The 13,649-nt window shown below is 41.3% G+C and overlaps 1 protein-coding gene across 3 annotated transcripts in view; it reads right to left on the reverse strand.

Annotated features, from left to right (window-relative positions):
• Positions 1-13,649, reverse strand: part of AGAP1 (ArfGAP with GTPase domain, ankyrin repeat and PH domain 1) — a gene marked incomplete at its 3' end in the record, with an annotated part of 386,349 nt that overhangs the window by 236,723 nt on the left and 135,977 nt on the right. For all 3 annotated transcript variants that reach the window (XM_082001546.1, XM_082001545.1, XM_082001547.1), the window contains exon 4: positions 3,519-3,604. In XM_082001546.1, the coding sequence (XP_081857672.1) occupies positions 3,519-3,604 (86 nt within the window). The remainder of the gene's footprint in view (positions 1-3,518; positions 3,605-13,649) is intronic.

Genomic DNA, 13,649 nt, shown 5'->3' on the forward strand with positions numbered 1-13,649 from the left:
AGACCAATGGAAACAAGTTTCAGCCATCGGTATTCATACTTGGTATTTTATTGCTACTACAATACGCCAGGTAGACTGGGGACACGCTGACCATACAGAGACCCGCAAGGAGACTCCTTCGGGAAACGTTTTGCTGAGGTTCACACTGCTAGCCTAGGGTTGTAAGCACTTACTTCAGCCCTACCAACTCCTGCAGTTTTGTTTCTGCTCTCACAGCGTTTAAACTGCTTCAATCACTAGTGTGTAGATTCACACGATCTCAGCTTTTAGTAAGGCATCCCACGCTGGCATATGCAAAGGGAAGGAAAAAAGAACTGACAGTATGGATCTGGAAAGCTCTTTAGGTACTGAAGTTGCTGAGCTCGTTACGTTTTCCTTTTTCAGAATCAGGAGGTAGTAGTACTTCTTGCCTGTTTTTCACGGGGCAAATTACCTGATAATTTAAGTTAGTGTGCATATTCATGACTGTACTGTACTTGAAACCAAAGACTACGTCATCCCTTACTGTGACAGTGTAAAAAGCCAAAAAAAAGCCAAAAATGTTTTGAGGTTTTCAAGACAGTCAGGAGGAAAATCTTCCAGACAGTAACAATAGGTTTTTATAATAAAAATATGCTGTTTACACACAGCATAGTTACTGCCAGAATAAGGTCAACTACCACACTATTAAATTTAAACTCTTCAAACCAGAACATCGAACCAAAGGGACTGGAGACAGCATCATTACTGTGGACTTGGTTTTGGGTCTTATTATAAAATGGTTCTCACTGACTCGACTCAGCAGCATCATGCCAAGAACTCTTGAAGCATCAGTCCGGAAGCTAAAAGTCTCTCTGAATTTTCGTAGTGTTTCATCAGTGTGTAGCAGCAGCAGCCTTCTAATGAAGATTATTAAAAAAATCCAGAGGGTGATTATTCAATGCAGTTCCTCCAGACAAAATATTTCCAGTCATTTCTTACTTCTCTTTTTATATTAAGTTCAAGCTTTGTGGATATCAGACCTGTGATACTAACAACCAAAGGAATTTTGGAAGACACGCACAAGTCCGGAAAGCCCGGATGTCTTATCCATACCACTGTGTAGGGAATGGCTTAAAATAAGGAGGATAGATGAGCTGCTGAGACACAAATCCATCTTCAGACTTACTACTCTGATTGAGCAGATCTGTTAGTTCAAGATAAGCCCAAACAAGACCAAGTCATAAAAAAATTTTCTCAATTTCTGAAAAATAGCATGTGATAGCTGGTTATAGCTCAGTTGCTATGTTAATTGGGTTTTACAATAGAAGGCCGCTACATTAGTGACAGATCACAGCAAGAGTAAAATCAAACCTGGTGAGCAAAAGAAATGGTTAATATTCACAAACTGAATCAGCTAATGCACCTCACCACCTCCTCGTTCTATGAAAATGGGGGGGGGGGAGCGGGGGGGTCCTAAAAAATTATTTTCATCTTTGAAAAACCTCTTGTTAGACAAGAACAAGAGAAATCACAGATCCAGAAAGTGAGTCTTCATGTCAATTTGCTTTCCCTCCCTGCCTGCCAAAAAGCAGGGGACAGTCAACTGAGACCTGAGCTGCAGCCTTTGCACTGAAGCAAAGCAGCCATCACCTGGGGAACCCTCCCTGACCAGTGCCTCTAAGTGCCAGGAAGACCGCAGTTCAGCTCGCTGCTTATTGAAGTTGTAATTCTATCCCAATTACCCACAAAAATATACCGTACCATTGCAAAAAGCAGAACCTTAAGGTTAAAATAACGGGAGGTAAACATTTTTCTTCAGACAGTATTCCACTTTCATTATATTATATTTCAGTTATAAATATTCATGAATCCAGAAGTAAACACTTTGTTCCAGGAATTAATAAACAGATTAAACATCTTTAATAGACATACGACTTGAAATTATACCCAAAAAACCCAAAGAGAGTTTACATGTGAAACACATCTTCTGAAACAGCACTAACCTTGCCATCCTCATGATTTGCTGAAAAACAAATCTCAGCTACAATAGTAACGAAAACCCCCAAATTTACCTAGCAGAGACCAAAATCAAAACACCGCGTCTGTTCATTGCAGTTAGCTCCAATGAACACTGCAAAACCAATTCTTCAGGTAGAAAAATTATTTAGATTGTTGTGTCTACCTTTAAAACTCCAGTATGTATGTTTTTATATGAGTGACTGTTCTCTAAGCAATCTCTAAGTCATTTCATGCATACAAATTACTTAAGAAATAAGCCACATACTTTAAGAATAAGGCTAATGTGGAAAAAAGCCAACAATTGCATTACAAACACTAACTCCCACGTTAGGTGTGCTTGGTTTTGATACATATAGTTAAAACACGGTCGCCTTTGTTTCGTGTAATGGTTAGAAGTACATCTCTAAAAAGGCAAACATGGGACAGTTACATACAGTGTCGTGCATCAGAACTAAAATAAACTGGAAACTGTTGTGTACTTCAGCCAAATTATTCACAGCCTCAAACAGAGCATTCCTTTTAGGCTCCTGCCTCACATGGCTGCAGATGTGAGAGCGACACTAATTTTCTGTTTTTATTTTAACTTCCTTCCAGGATGTCTCTCTTGGTCTCCATTTCCTCCACCTCCTTTCTCTTCTCCTTTGTCCGGGCACCTTCCCCCATGTTCTAATCCTCCTGCAGCTAATGAGCAATAGTAGAGCATTGAAACACAAGCTGCTGCTGCTGGCACCGCTCCCCTTCAGCTGTTTGGCGATAGCTCAGTTCCTGCTGCTAGATTTTTTTTTTTTTTGGAAGCTGATCCATCGCTGAACGGCCGAGCAAAGCAAGGCCAGCGGCAGCCAAGGCACTCGAGAAGCTCCACGAGTGCCCAGGTAAGAAGAGGTAGAGGGGAGACCAGGAGGGTGCCAGGCTGGCGGAGTCTGCGGTGATTTAAGCCTCATGTAAGCAAATGCTTCACTCGAGATATAGTAAGAGTTAAGCACATAAACGCGCAAGTGTCTTCTCAAAGGCAAATCCCGATGTGTCACCTTCTACGAGATGAGGAGGTAACACATCGTGTACGGACACCAAGTCAGAAGTCCAAGAACTCGATGGTGCTGAACTGGAACTCGCAAAGTCGAGTCGGAAACAGCACAGGGAGCAAAACGTGGAAGCAATAGGGAACGCAAGGACTTGTACACAGGTACGCGCGTCACTGCGCATACGTCTACTTTGTATTTTAACAATTCAGGGGTTCTAACTCAGAAGAAATCTTAGTAACGTGCAGTTTTGTGGTCACTGGAAGTACATCGATTAGGCATTCAATACAAGCTAGCCATATATCCTTATTACACAGTTTCACGACGTAACTTAAATCCCAAATAATTTGGAAACAGAGTATTCTTCACCTGAGGGCGACATATACTTTTTCCCAGCAGAAAGATGAGCAAGTCCCAGGAAAGAACAAACCAAACCCAGTTTTCTTAAAGGAAATTTTTTTTTTTTTTAAAAGGAAAAAGGGTGTTAGGCTGATAAAGCTTTAGATACGCAATGCTCACCTGTGCCTCTGGAGGGCCCCCTTCATCTCTAATCAGCAGCAGATAGCTTTGTCCATCAACTACTATCTCTTTCTTGAATCTCCCACCTGTCACACAAAGTAACTCATTACGGAACAGAAAAGGTAAAAAAAATACTAAATAGAAAAAGGCTTCGCTTGTGGAAAAAAAAAGGTGTCCTTAAGATCTTTCACGAGCACATGAACTGCTGGGAATGTAAGTTCAGTTCACACGCGTATCATACGCATAGAAATGACTTAAGAAATAAGCCACCTACTTTAAGGCTAATATGCAAAAAAGCCAACAATTGCATTACAAACACTAACTCCCATGTTAGGTGTGCTTGGTTTTGACACAGACAGTTAAAAGACGGTCGCCTTTGTTTCACAGAATGCTAAGAAATACATCTCTAAAAAGGCAAACATGGGACAGTTACGTACAAACAACATCGTGTATTAGAACCAAAATGAATTTCCTCTGTGTCTTAGCTTTTCCTCAAGAGAAGCCCAGTTCTTACAAGACATTTAATGTTATGAAAATGATACTTCTATAGTCACAAACCACAGTTAGGGGAAAATACTAGACACATGTTAGACAAAAAAAACTACAATGGTGGTACCTCTGTAGAGATGTACTATGCTAACAGAGAATGTTGTGCCACTTCGTAGCAGGATGAACTCAAGACCTGTTTTGGGCACCTAGATAAGAAGAGCAGAGTCACAGCCTTCAGCCAGATTCTGCTCCTGATCCTGTTAATTTCAGGGAGATGTAGAATATCGAGTGCTCGTGAAGACCAAAGAGCTGGCACCCAACCTCGGAAACCGAAGCGGGGCGTGCAGCTGCCCCGTCTCCTCCTCTCTCCCCCGGCCTCATGGGGGCTTCAGGCAGGACCCAAGGGCAGAATGGCGACGGCTTTCCTTTGGGGTTAAGCGTACTTCAGGCATCCTGCCGTGTCTCGTGACGGACTTCAGATCATGACAAATCACATTTAGGGTTTCTGGTGTGACCGAGCCTAAGCCAGGATTAACAAACTTGGCCTGCCTAAGTAGTTGGGTTGCATTTAGGCTCCTCTCCTGGAAGCAAAAGCACTCTTATCTCCCCACCAAAGCCACAAAAGCCCCGAGGCCGCCATGCTCAGCATCATCCAACTGCCTCACATCTGAACTTACCAAATGAAGATAAAACATATCTACTGACACACACTAAACTTCTTTCTTCACCCCCCCCTTTTTTTTTTTAAACTGGAATTATTTCCAGTTTGAAGCCTATTTTCCAATTACGCTTACTTCAAAACTTGCCGTACCATCAAAACCAACGCATTTAAACACGCGATAGGTGAGTGAACAACTCCGACTTGTTCTTCGAACAGGCTCTCTAAGCAAGTACGTCAGCACGTACAGGCTAACGCTGATCCTCACAACATCTGCACAAAAACTGCTAGCCTTAGGGAAACAACAAAATGGTTTAGACCCACCATTCCCGCCGCCCAACCATTACAGCAGGTTTCAAATGCAGATCACTCAATGCTTCAGCTATGTGCAATGTTTAAGCATGTTTAAACACATTTCATGCTTAGCAAAAGACATAAGAATAGGGGTTTTTTGTTTGTGGTTTTGTTGTCGGTTTTGTGTTGGCTTTTTTATTTTTCTTTATAAACCTACCCTACTATGAACAGCTTAGCAGCACCAAACATGCAATGATTAAGACTGTCACATTCCTGGTTGTTTAGTTGCACTGAAAGAGTAGAGGAGCTATGTATAGATTTTCATTATCTTGCTCACAAACTGGATTTAAATTTTGCCTTTGAAGATCAAGTGGCAGATAAACATATATCATTAGTGAACTTGCTAAGAACAATCAAAACCAAGCATAAAACATTAAAAGGAAACTAGTGTCAGCTCTCAGGAACTGAATTTCTATTAACCAAATCATTATTTCTATACGTATCAATTAATTGCATATACTTCATAATGAAGTGTTAAATAAGATGAATTACTTAATATACAGCCCTCCAGAGAGGCTCTTTAAAGCTGTAAGTAACAAAGGAAACGCAGTATATATCTGATCGAGGAGTGAAAGTCCTGTGTAATCGCCATTTTATTTCCCTTTTTTAAACACTGAAAGTTCACACAGCTAATTACAAAATGTCATGGACTGAACAGGCTTGAGAGCCAACTCGTTATTGCCTCTTGTCAATAGGATGCCTTTCAAGTCTCACTGTATCCTCAAACCGTCCTCAGAGGTATAAAGAAGGTACAGACAAGGGAAAACAGAATGCTGAAGAAGTAGATAATAAAAAAAAAATCCATGAGTGTACTATCAAGATGTGTATACACCCATCACAACTGAGAGAGTTGCTCACAGAGCAACGTGAGATTTACTCCCGCAAGGCACTTCAGGGTCACTAATCCTTTCGTTCGCGGGAGCAGCTTTGAGAAGTGTGCTTTCTTCATCTCATAGTTACCCAAAGCTCTCTTCCTACGTAAGCCCACATTAAGCGATCCGCTTGTATACCTGTTCCTGGCCTTCCCCAAAAACACTGTGGGTGGAGCTTGTTACAATGCTAACGTATTTTTATTTCCAGTATTAAATTCAAATCTTGACATGTTCTACCACTTCACCACGGTCTGTCACACTGGAGGAGCAGTGCCGCAGTCAACACGCATACCATCAAATTAAATCTACTCAAGTGGCTTCTTTACCCTTAAAAGCTGAGTGTGCTCATTATCTGGAACACGCGCTACTTCCTTGTGCACCCTCATGCACTCATTTATTTTTGTTTGGGTTTAAGTATTCCACAATAAACAGTTTAAAACTAATAAACCCTAGAACCAAAATATTCAAAAGAATACCCTGCATTTCCAACCTGCAATAATTATGCGTTTCAAATCAAATCTGAAAATCCAGAAACATAACAGCAGACTCAAGCTCGTTCCCCAAATAAGAATTATTTTATGCAAATTGGAGACCAAAGCAGGATGCATCCCAATTAATTTATGTTTTTACACCATCAAAGAGCCCTGATCATGAGCACATCACAACATTAGGTACTACGCAGGACCGCAATTTAGAAAGCCTACCTCACTATTAAGACAATAGTATAAACACCGAGGAATATACAGACTTCTGCCAGCGTACGAAACCAAGGCTATGTGGTTGTCCTGCACGGATCTACGGTCATGAGATTAAGCCAAACAGACTGATTCTACCTCTGACCTGGTGAGCCCTGATGTGACCCATCTCGAGGTTGGGCAAGTAAAAGCGGTGCAAGGGCAAGTGATTTCGGGACAGTTTGTTTTGGGCAGCATTGAATTAGTAATTTTTTGAAAAATACATCTTTGGAGTTTGTAAAGCATCACAGAGCCATCAGGAAAGAGGAATTATGAGAGATCGAGCAGTTCAAATACTGAACTACTGCAACCCGACAAAGAAGCAGCCTCCCATGCCTACAAAATACCACTGTGTTTTTGCAAATATCTGTATATTTGATGGAGCCACAAGATACTGTCTAAGCTGATGACACTGAAAACAAAGAAATGACCTTCTTAATTTAAAAAATGAGCTCAAAAAACACAGCGCTAGTCCCAAGGGAGCTAGCTTTGTTCCGCTCCCATCAGTATTATGACACATGCAGCTCTTTAATGAGGGAATTTCTCAACTCCCATATGTACCTGCCAAAGGAGGTCACTGAAAGACGTAGACTGGCAGCCTGGACCACAGCTCTGAAGCACGGAGGGATCGCTTCTGCTACATCCCAACAGGCACGTCAAAGCACAAAGACGCTCGAGTGCAAGACGTGCAACCAACAACTGAGCCACATTTACTTGCAGCCCCAACCCCACCTCTAAAAAAGATAATAGTATGATATATGAGATATATCCATATAAAAGACATGCCAGTGAATACCTAAATAGCTCTCTTCAGCCAGACAGATGGAGCTGGAAACCGTTTTCATGAAGTATCACGGTAATTTTATAAAAATGAATCATTGAAACACAGGTTCAATGGAAGCTTTACTTTGGGAGAATTTTAGTATGTGCTTTATTTTCTCTAAAATTCTGTATTTATAAATCACTGCAGTATACCCAGTTTCCCAGGGCAAAATCATTATCAATCGGCAGAGACTCATTTTCAGACATGTACAGAAAATTTGGAAAGTTTGCTAAATTTTGCAAAAGGCAGCAAATATTACTCCCGCATACGAACCACACACAATACCCACCAGAAGACGCAGAGCGGTGCTTCTGATGCAACCCATAGAACCAACCACTCTCCTACGTGCATTAGGCCAGGTTCCTACTATAAAATGCTCCAGATCAAAAAATGCAGCTTTGATCAATATAAAGCTAAATAAATTCTCTGTGTCAGCGATTTACGACCACGGCTAAAGACCCAGCACAAGTCAGAATACCAGGCTGAGGGAATCAACAAAAGCTTCCTAATCGCATTTCTATGCGCGTCACTCGACAAAGGTTAATGCTTCGAATCAGCAGTGGCACGAAACCGTCCCTCAGTAAAAATTGATGCTAACTTTAAATACCGCACGTATTTGTAATCAAAGGTGCTCTGTATCACAAAAGCTTTACATTACATAGGAAATTCCACGGATGAAGGTCTTCATCTGGCTATGAAAGCCCGGCTGCCTCTTTCTCTAGCCGATAGCTCTTCCACTGCATAATTGCTCACCGAAGCAACCGCTGATTTTCGTACTGTGTCCCCAGGCTCGACTGCATTCGCCAGGCTCCTTCATTCAAGCAAATTGCCACGGGGATGAACTTATTTGGCCATATGAGAAAGAGAAATTCGGGGGGCTGGCCACATGACAAACCCATGCAGCAGCTGAACGTGTACCACAACCGTGGAGGCAGAGCAGGCAGGAAAGGAGAGATGGAAGGTAAGACTGAAGCAGCTGGAAAAGCCTCTATTTTGTATTCCCAATGACATGTGAATTTTGACAGCAGTGGTCAGTTGTCTTACATACACAGATTCTCTCCCCCCAACCCCTCCTTAAGATAAAAAAAACGGTGCTAGGAATCTGGCTCCTCTTCAGGGGAACACATTAAGAAGTCATTTATTCTCTCTGTTCATACACAGATCGTTTCAGGACCAAATATATGAAAATCATTGGTTAAGCTCAGAAAAAAAAAGAAATGCTTGCAAGATCTCCTGCAACTGAGTAGAAGCACCAAAGAGAGATGACTGCAACAGCCCAGTAAACCAATGCCAGCGTTGCAGCTCAACGTTACACAAAATTTTTATTTAAATAAGCTATGCTTTGAAAATATTCTTCCCAGAGTTTCAGTATTATCACACAAGCAGCACTAAAATTACATTTTTGCCACGTCACGTGCTCAGTGCTTGAGTCAATTCATGGTATTAGCAGCAGAGAGGCCATCACGAACTATCACTCAGCCACATGTGAAGTTAGCTTTTGGGTACTTCCTTAATGAAAATACTGTGCTAGACAATACTTCAGAAACCAGATGTGGTTGGGCTGAGTGTACAACCACAGAAGTGCAAAGATTGGGGAACCATCAATCTCGCACAAGAGCATAGCTGCAAGCAGCTAACTGTACCAGCTTGCCAACAAAGTACCTGGGTGAGAAGAAAAAAAACCCCCAACAACGCAACCTAGACTGAGCTTTTCAAAACCCACCATCTGTTTCGTTCAACAAGTAGGTTTATGATATATTTTAGGAAATACATGGACTGAATCACGGACTAGATTGTCCCTGTTCTCCCTGAAGTATCAAGCGCTATTCAAAGCAAAGTATACTCACAGGCACAAAACATGTATGATGTAATGACATTACACCATACATGTAATCTTATCGTTACGTAAGAGCTGCCAAAGCAGCTAACATATCATCTTGTAATTCCATGAAAAAAGATTTAGAGGCCTTTACTGCCGGAATATTAGTGGCAGCCGCGATGACATTTAACAACTTAATTCTGAGATATATTCATTGACGTATTTGCAGTGCTTTTACAGAAGGCCAGATCTGATGGGCCCACAAAACCCACTGGTGATTGGAGTTAAAAAATCAACCAAATTCTAAGTTTTTAAGCCTTCAGGAAAATATAGCTTACACTTGAAAAATGCATTGGCTGCTCAAGTTGCATAGAACCAGACACCATAACTAACGCCACTTAATATGGTTAGATAGAAAATGGAGGGACGGGGGCTTCATCTTGAGGACAAACAGAAGCAGTTATGTTGAAAGCCATTTTTACAAAGGTCTGTGGTCTCATTTCCAAGTGGCAAAAAAACTAACAAAATCTAACAAAATCTAACAGAGTAGCGCAGTCCTGAACTGCCTGGCTGGGACTGCAAATGAAGCAAGTAAGGGAACAGGATGACATGCTGCTGCAACCCGCTCTTGGCTCAACACCAGCCAACTGGAATGAAACACCCAGCAGTTGCTGCCATTAACTTTAAGCAGATGCCAGCATCTAAAGAAAACAAAAAAATTCCGGTGCTTCACAGACCAGTCTGGAAAGAGCATTTATTTGAGCCAACCTCACGTTATGACATACTAATTCAATTAAAAGAAATTTGGGTGCAGGGAATACTGTCACAGCAGATTCTCTGTTAGAAGAACTTGGCGAAAGGAAAAGGAGAAGGCAGAGGCACAGTAAATAGGCTGCGATTTCCATCCACTGTTATATTTCAGACAGAAGGAGAAGAAAATGGTGGATTAATCACGAAGATGGATGAGCAAAACCAGAGCCAGCCTCTGAGAAATTACGTTTCCTTCACCACGTGGAGACAAGACTTGGAGCAGAGGAGTGCGTGTTACATTTTCGCTATAAAGCTTCTGCCAGTCAGTGGCGTGCTGCTTGTAAGCCAACTAGAGAAGCCCACTCCTCGTAAAATTACCGTAATCTTGAAGTAGAGGTAAGCCACACTTGCTACTCCTCAAATGCTTCATCTTTAAAAAAAGTAGGATACCAGTGCAAGCTTCTGCAGGAGTTAAGACTCATGCAAATATTTTATTAATAACCTAGAAGATGGAAGTAATGGGCTATTTTATTTCTACATGATGAAGCAGGAGGGGCTGCAATTATCTTAGAAAATGGGATTGTACTTCAACATGACCATAACAAGTTAGAAAAATAGACTGGAAAAAACAAAAGCAGCATCACAGGGGGAAGTGGTAATATGGAGGTATATGGCACAGCAGAAATAGTACCATGCAGACTGAACATTTAGCATTATAGACAAAACTATTCATAAAGCAGCACACCGCTTTTCAGCGAGTACACCAGAACCATGCCTGCCATTTTATATCTGTCTGGAAAGAATCTCTGGTTCTCTTTCCTCCTAAGAAAGGCACAACACCCACCTACACAGGATTGTTAAATACAATAACTAGGTTTGAGATTTTCATCCTGTTCAAGGTTCTATCTTGAATCTGCGGAACTCTGAAACATTGTCTGCAAAGCAATAAAGCACCTGTACCCTGCACGTGAGCGCTCACATCTCCAAAATTACCCCACAAACGAGATGTTAGATGCTGATCAAGTCAACATGATGAAGTAACACATTTTCATCTGACATCTACAGCACATAAATACACAAAAACGCTGGCACTGAGCAAATAAAAGCGGAATACATTACATGTTGTGAGTATGCCCTTTTTCATAGCTCATTCCTGTGAAAAAAGTATTTCTGACAGTTTAAAGGGGAGGAAAAATAACCAGTAGGAACCTGCAAGAAACCCCCTCCTCGGTCACCCGCACCTCTTGCGTTGACCCCAGCATCCCCAGTACCAGGAGCCTCTTTGCACCCACACTCACCACTGCCTCACCTGCAGGACTTGCTCTGTACACTAAACCCTGCAATTACAATTTGAAATTATTTTTAATATTCCTGCACTGCTGCTTTTGCTCCTCGTATTCTCTCCAGCACCATGATCTCTTCACTTAGCACAGCTTTATTTAAATTTCATCAGGGCACTACTATGAACATCGGATGTTTGAGCTTAATCAGACAGAAAAACTCTTCAGATGAACATGGTCAAGTACTTTAAAAGCTGTGCCTTATTAGGTTCCTGCCAAGGACCCCTGAAACAACCCGTCTGACCCCATAGTGTTGGGTGACAAGGGCTTACAACTAAATTAATGGTTCAATTTCTACTACCAAGATTGGAAATCAGGCATATATGGTAGCTTTTTTTAATTATTTCTTTGGCGTTTTTTACTTTTTTTTTTTTTTGTTTATTTTATGGACAGCCGATGCAGACAGTTGCTTGTCACTCCCACTAATTGTATATACGCAACAAGTCTAATTTTAAAAGCTTATTTTTATCAAGCCAGCTGGAGACAAATAAAACCAAACAGTAGCAATCAGCTACTTTTGGCAGGACATGATACTACTTTAGTACACTCCTACCTGTTTCCATCACCAGTCTGTAAGTTTAAAAACTTTACACCCCAAAACACCACTTTCCAAACAGTTAGCCCCATGATTTACAATACCATGGCTCTTTTTCACTGCAGTTCCTTCAAAAATGCGTTTATTGCACATTTCATCTTCTAGACACTAACTCATTCAGCCAAATATTCACACAGCCTCTACCTTTCGATCTAACATATAAATCATCTCCTGCCAACATCTGCTCAACACTTCTGTCTGTAAGTCTGGAAGCTTCACAAGCTTCCAACATAATTCCAAAGATCTTAACACACCTACTAACGAACCCTAGAATGCATAACCAAGATAAGCCAAAACACTTAACTCGATAAGCACAGATTTCAGCCTTTTTTTCTTCTCTATTTTTATAAACATCCCTTTGCTTTTTATACTTAGTTTATAGTCAGCTTCTATAATATCTGTCCTTTCATTACAGTATTACATTACAAATAGTAACCCTCAAGTTAAAACCGGACTTAGCTAGCTGTGATTATACTATAATCTGTCTGAACACACACCAAAAAAATCACACCAAGATCTGTGAAGGAAACCCAGACAAAGCAACTATCATAATCTTTTTTTTTAAATTATCTCCCAAAATACTCCAATTCAAACATGAGAACAGAAAGGTCATTACGTAACAGCATACTGTATCTTAAGGGGTAGGAAAATTTTTTTTCCAATCTGTACTTTGTATTTCACTGAATACCTTTTATATTAGTATGACTGAGAACCAAGGAGGAGTGGGAGGGAAAAAAGAGAATGACAATAAAGTAAATTAGAAGGGTTTTTCTGACAGATGTTACCTAATGCGAAGTGGCAGCCCTACAAATATACCTGGGAAGTTTTAAAATTAGCAGTACTGAGGACAACAGGTTGCCTGTTTAAAAGTCTCACTCAGAAGGAAAGCCAGGCCATGAGAGTCCAGAGCTAAGCTGATCCACTCCCCCTCCATCCCCTTCTCCTCCTCCTCCCCAACGCGTAATGGTGATGGAGCAGGGCAGCTCCGTACCTCCCGCAGAACCACCTGCCTTCCCAGCAGCGTGGCGAAGGTCAAGTCTATCACTTCGCCAAGAGCTAATCTTGCCATCCTGCAAGATGGAAGGCTCCTGTCATTCCTAAAACGTGTAGAAAACCTAGTGTCAGTCTGCTATAGCAGCAAATTAAAAAAATAATGTTGAGAATTAAATGTATTGTGAATAAAGTCAGCTAACTACTATGTCCTACTTTTCGATACAACCCTCCAAAACAACCTAAGACTACATGTAAAGAAAAAAAGAGCCACCAGTAAGAAATCTACTACAAGCTGAAAAAGAAACATGTGTAAAGCAGAATTTAAACACATTCTTTAAGATTGAGAGCTAAACACTGGGCTGTGATTCAGAAATACATCTAGAAGTTATAATTGTTTAGTCTGGAGAAGAGGAGGCTGAGGGGAGCCCCCATCACTCTCTACAACTACCTGAAAGGGTGTTGTGGTGAGGTGGGTGTTGGTCTCTTCTCCCAAGTAACCAGCGATAGGACGAGAGGAAAAGGCCTCTAGTTGCTCCAGGGAAGGTTTAGACTGGATATTAGGAAAAATTTCTTTACTGAGAGAGTGGCCAAGCATTGGAACAGGCTGCCCAGGGAGGTGGTGGAGTCACCATCACTGGAAGTGTTCAAAAAATGTGTGGACTTGGCACTTCAGGACATGGTTTAGTGGCCATAGTGGTGTTGGG

Source organism: Phaethon aethereus (assembly GCF_964289735.1).
Source record: "Phaethon aethereus genome assembly, chromosome: 6".
In the NCBI taxonomy this organism is placed as follows: domain Eukaryota; kingdom Metazoa; phylum Chordata; class Aves; order Phaethontiformes; family Phaethontidae; genus Phaethon; species Phaethon aethereus.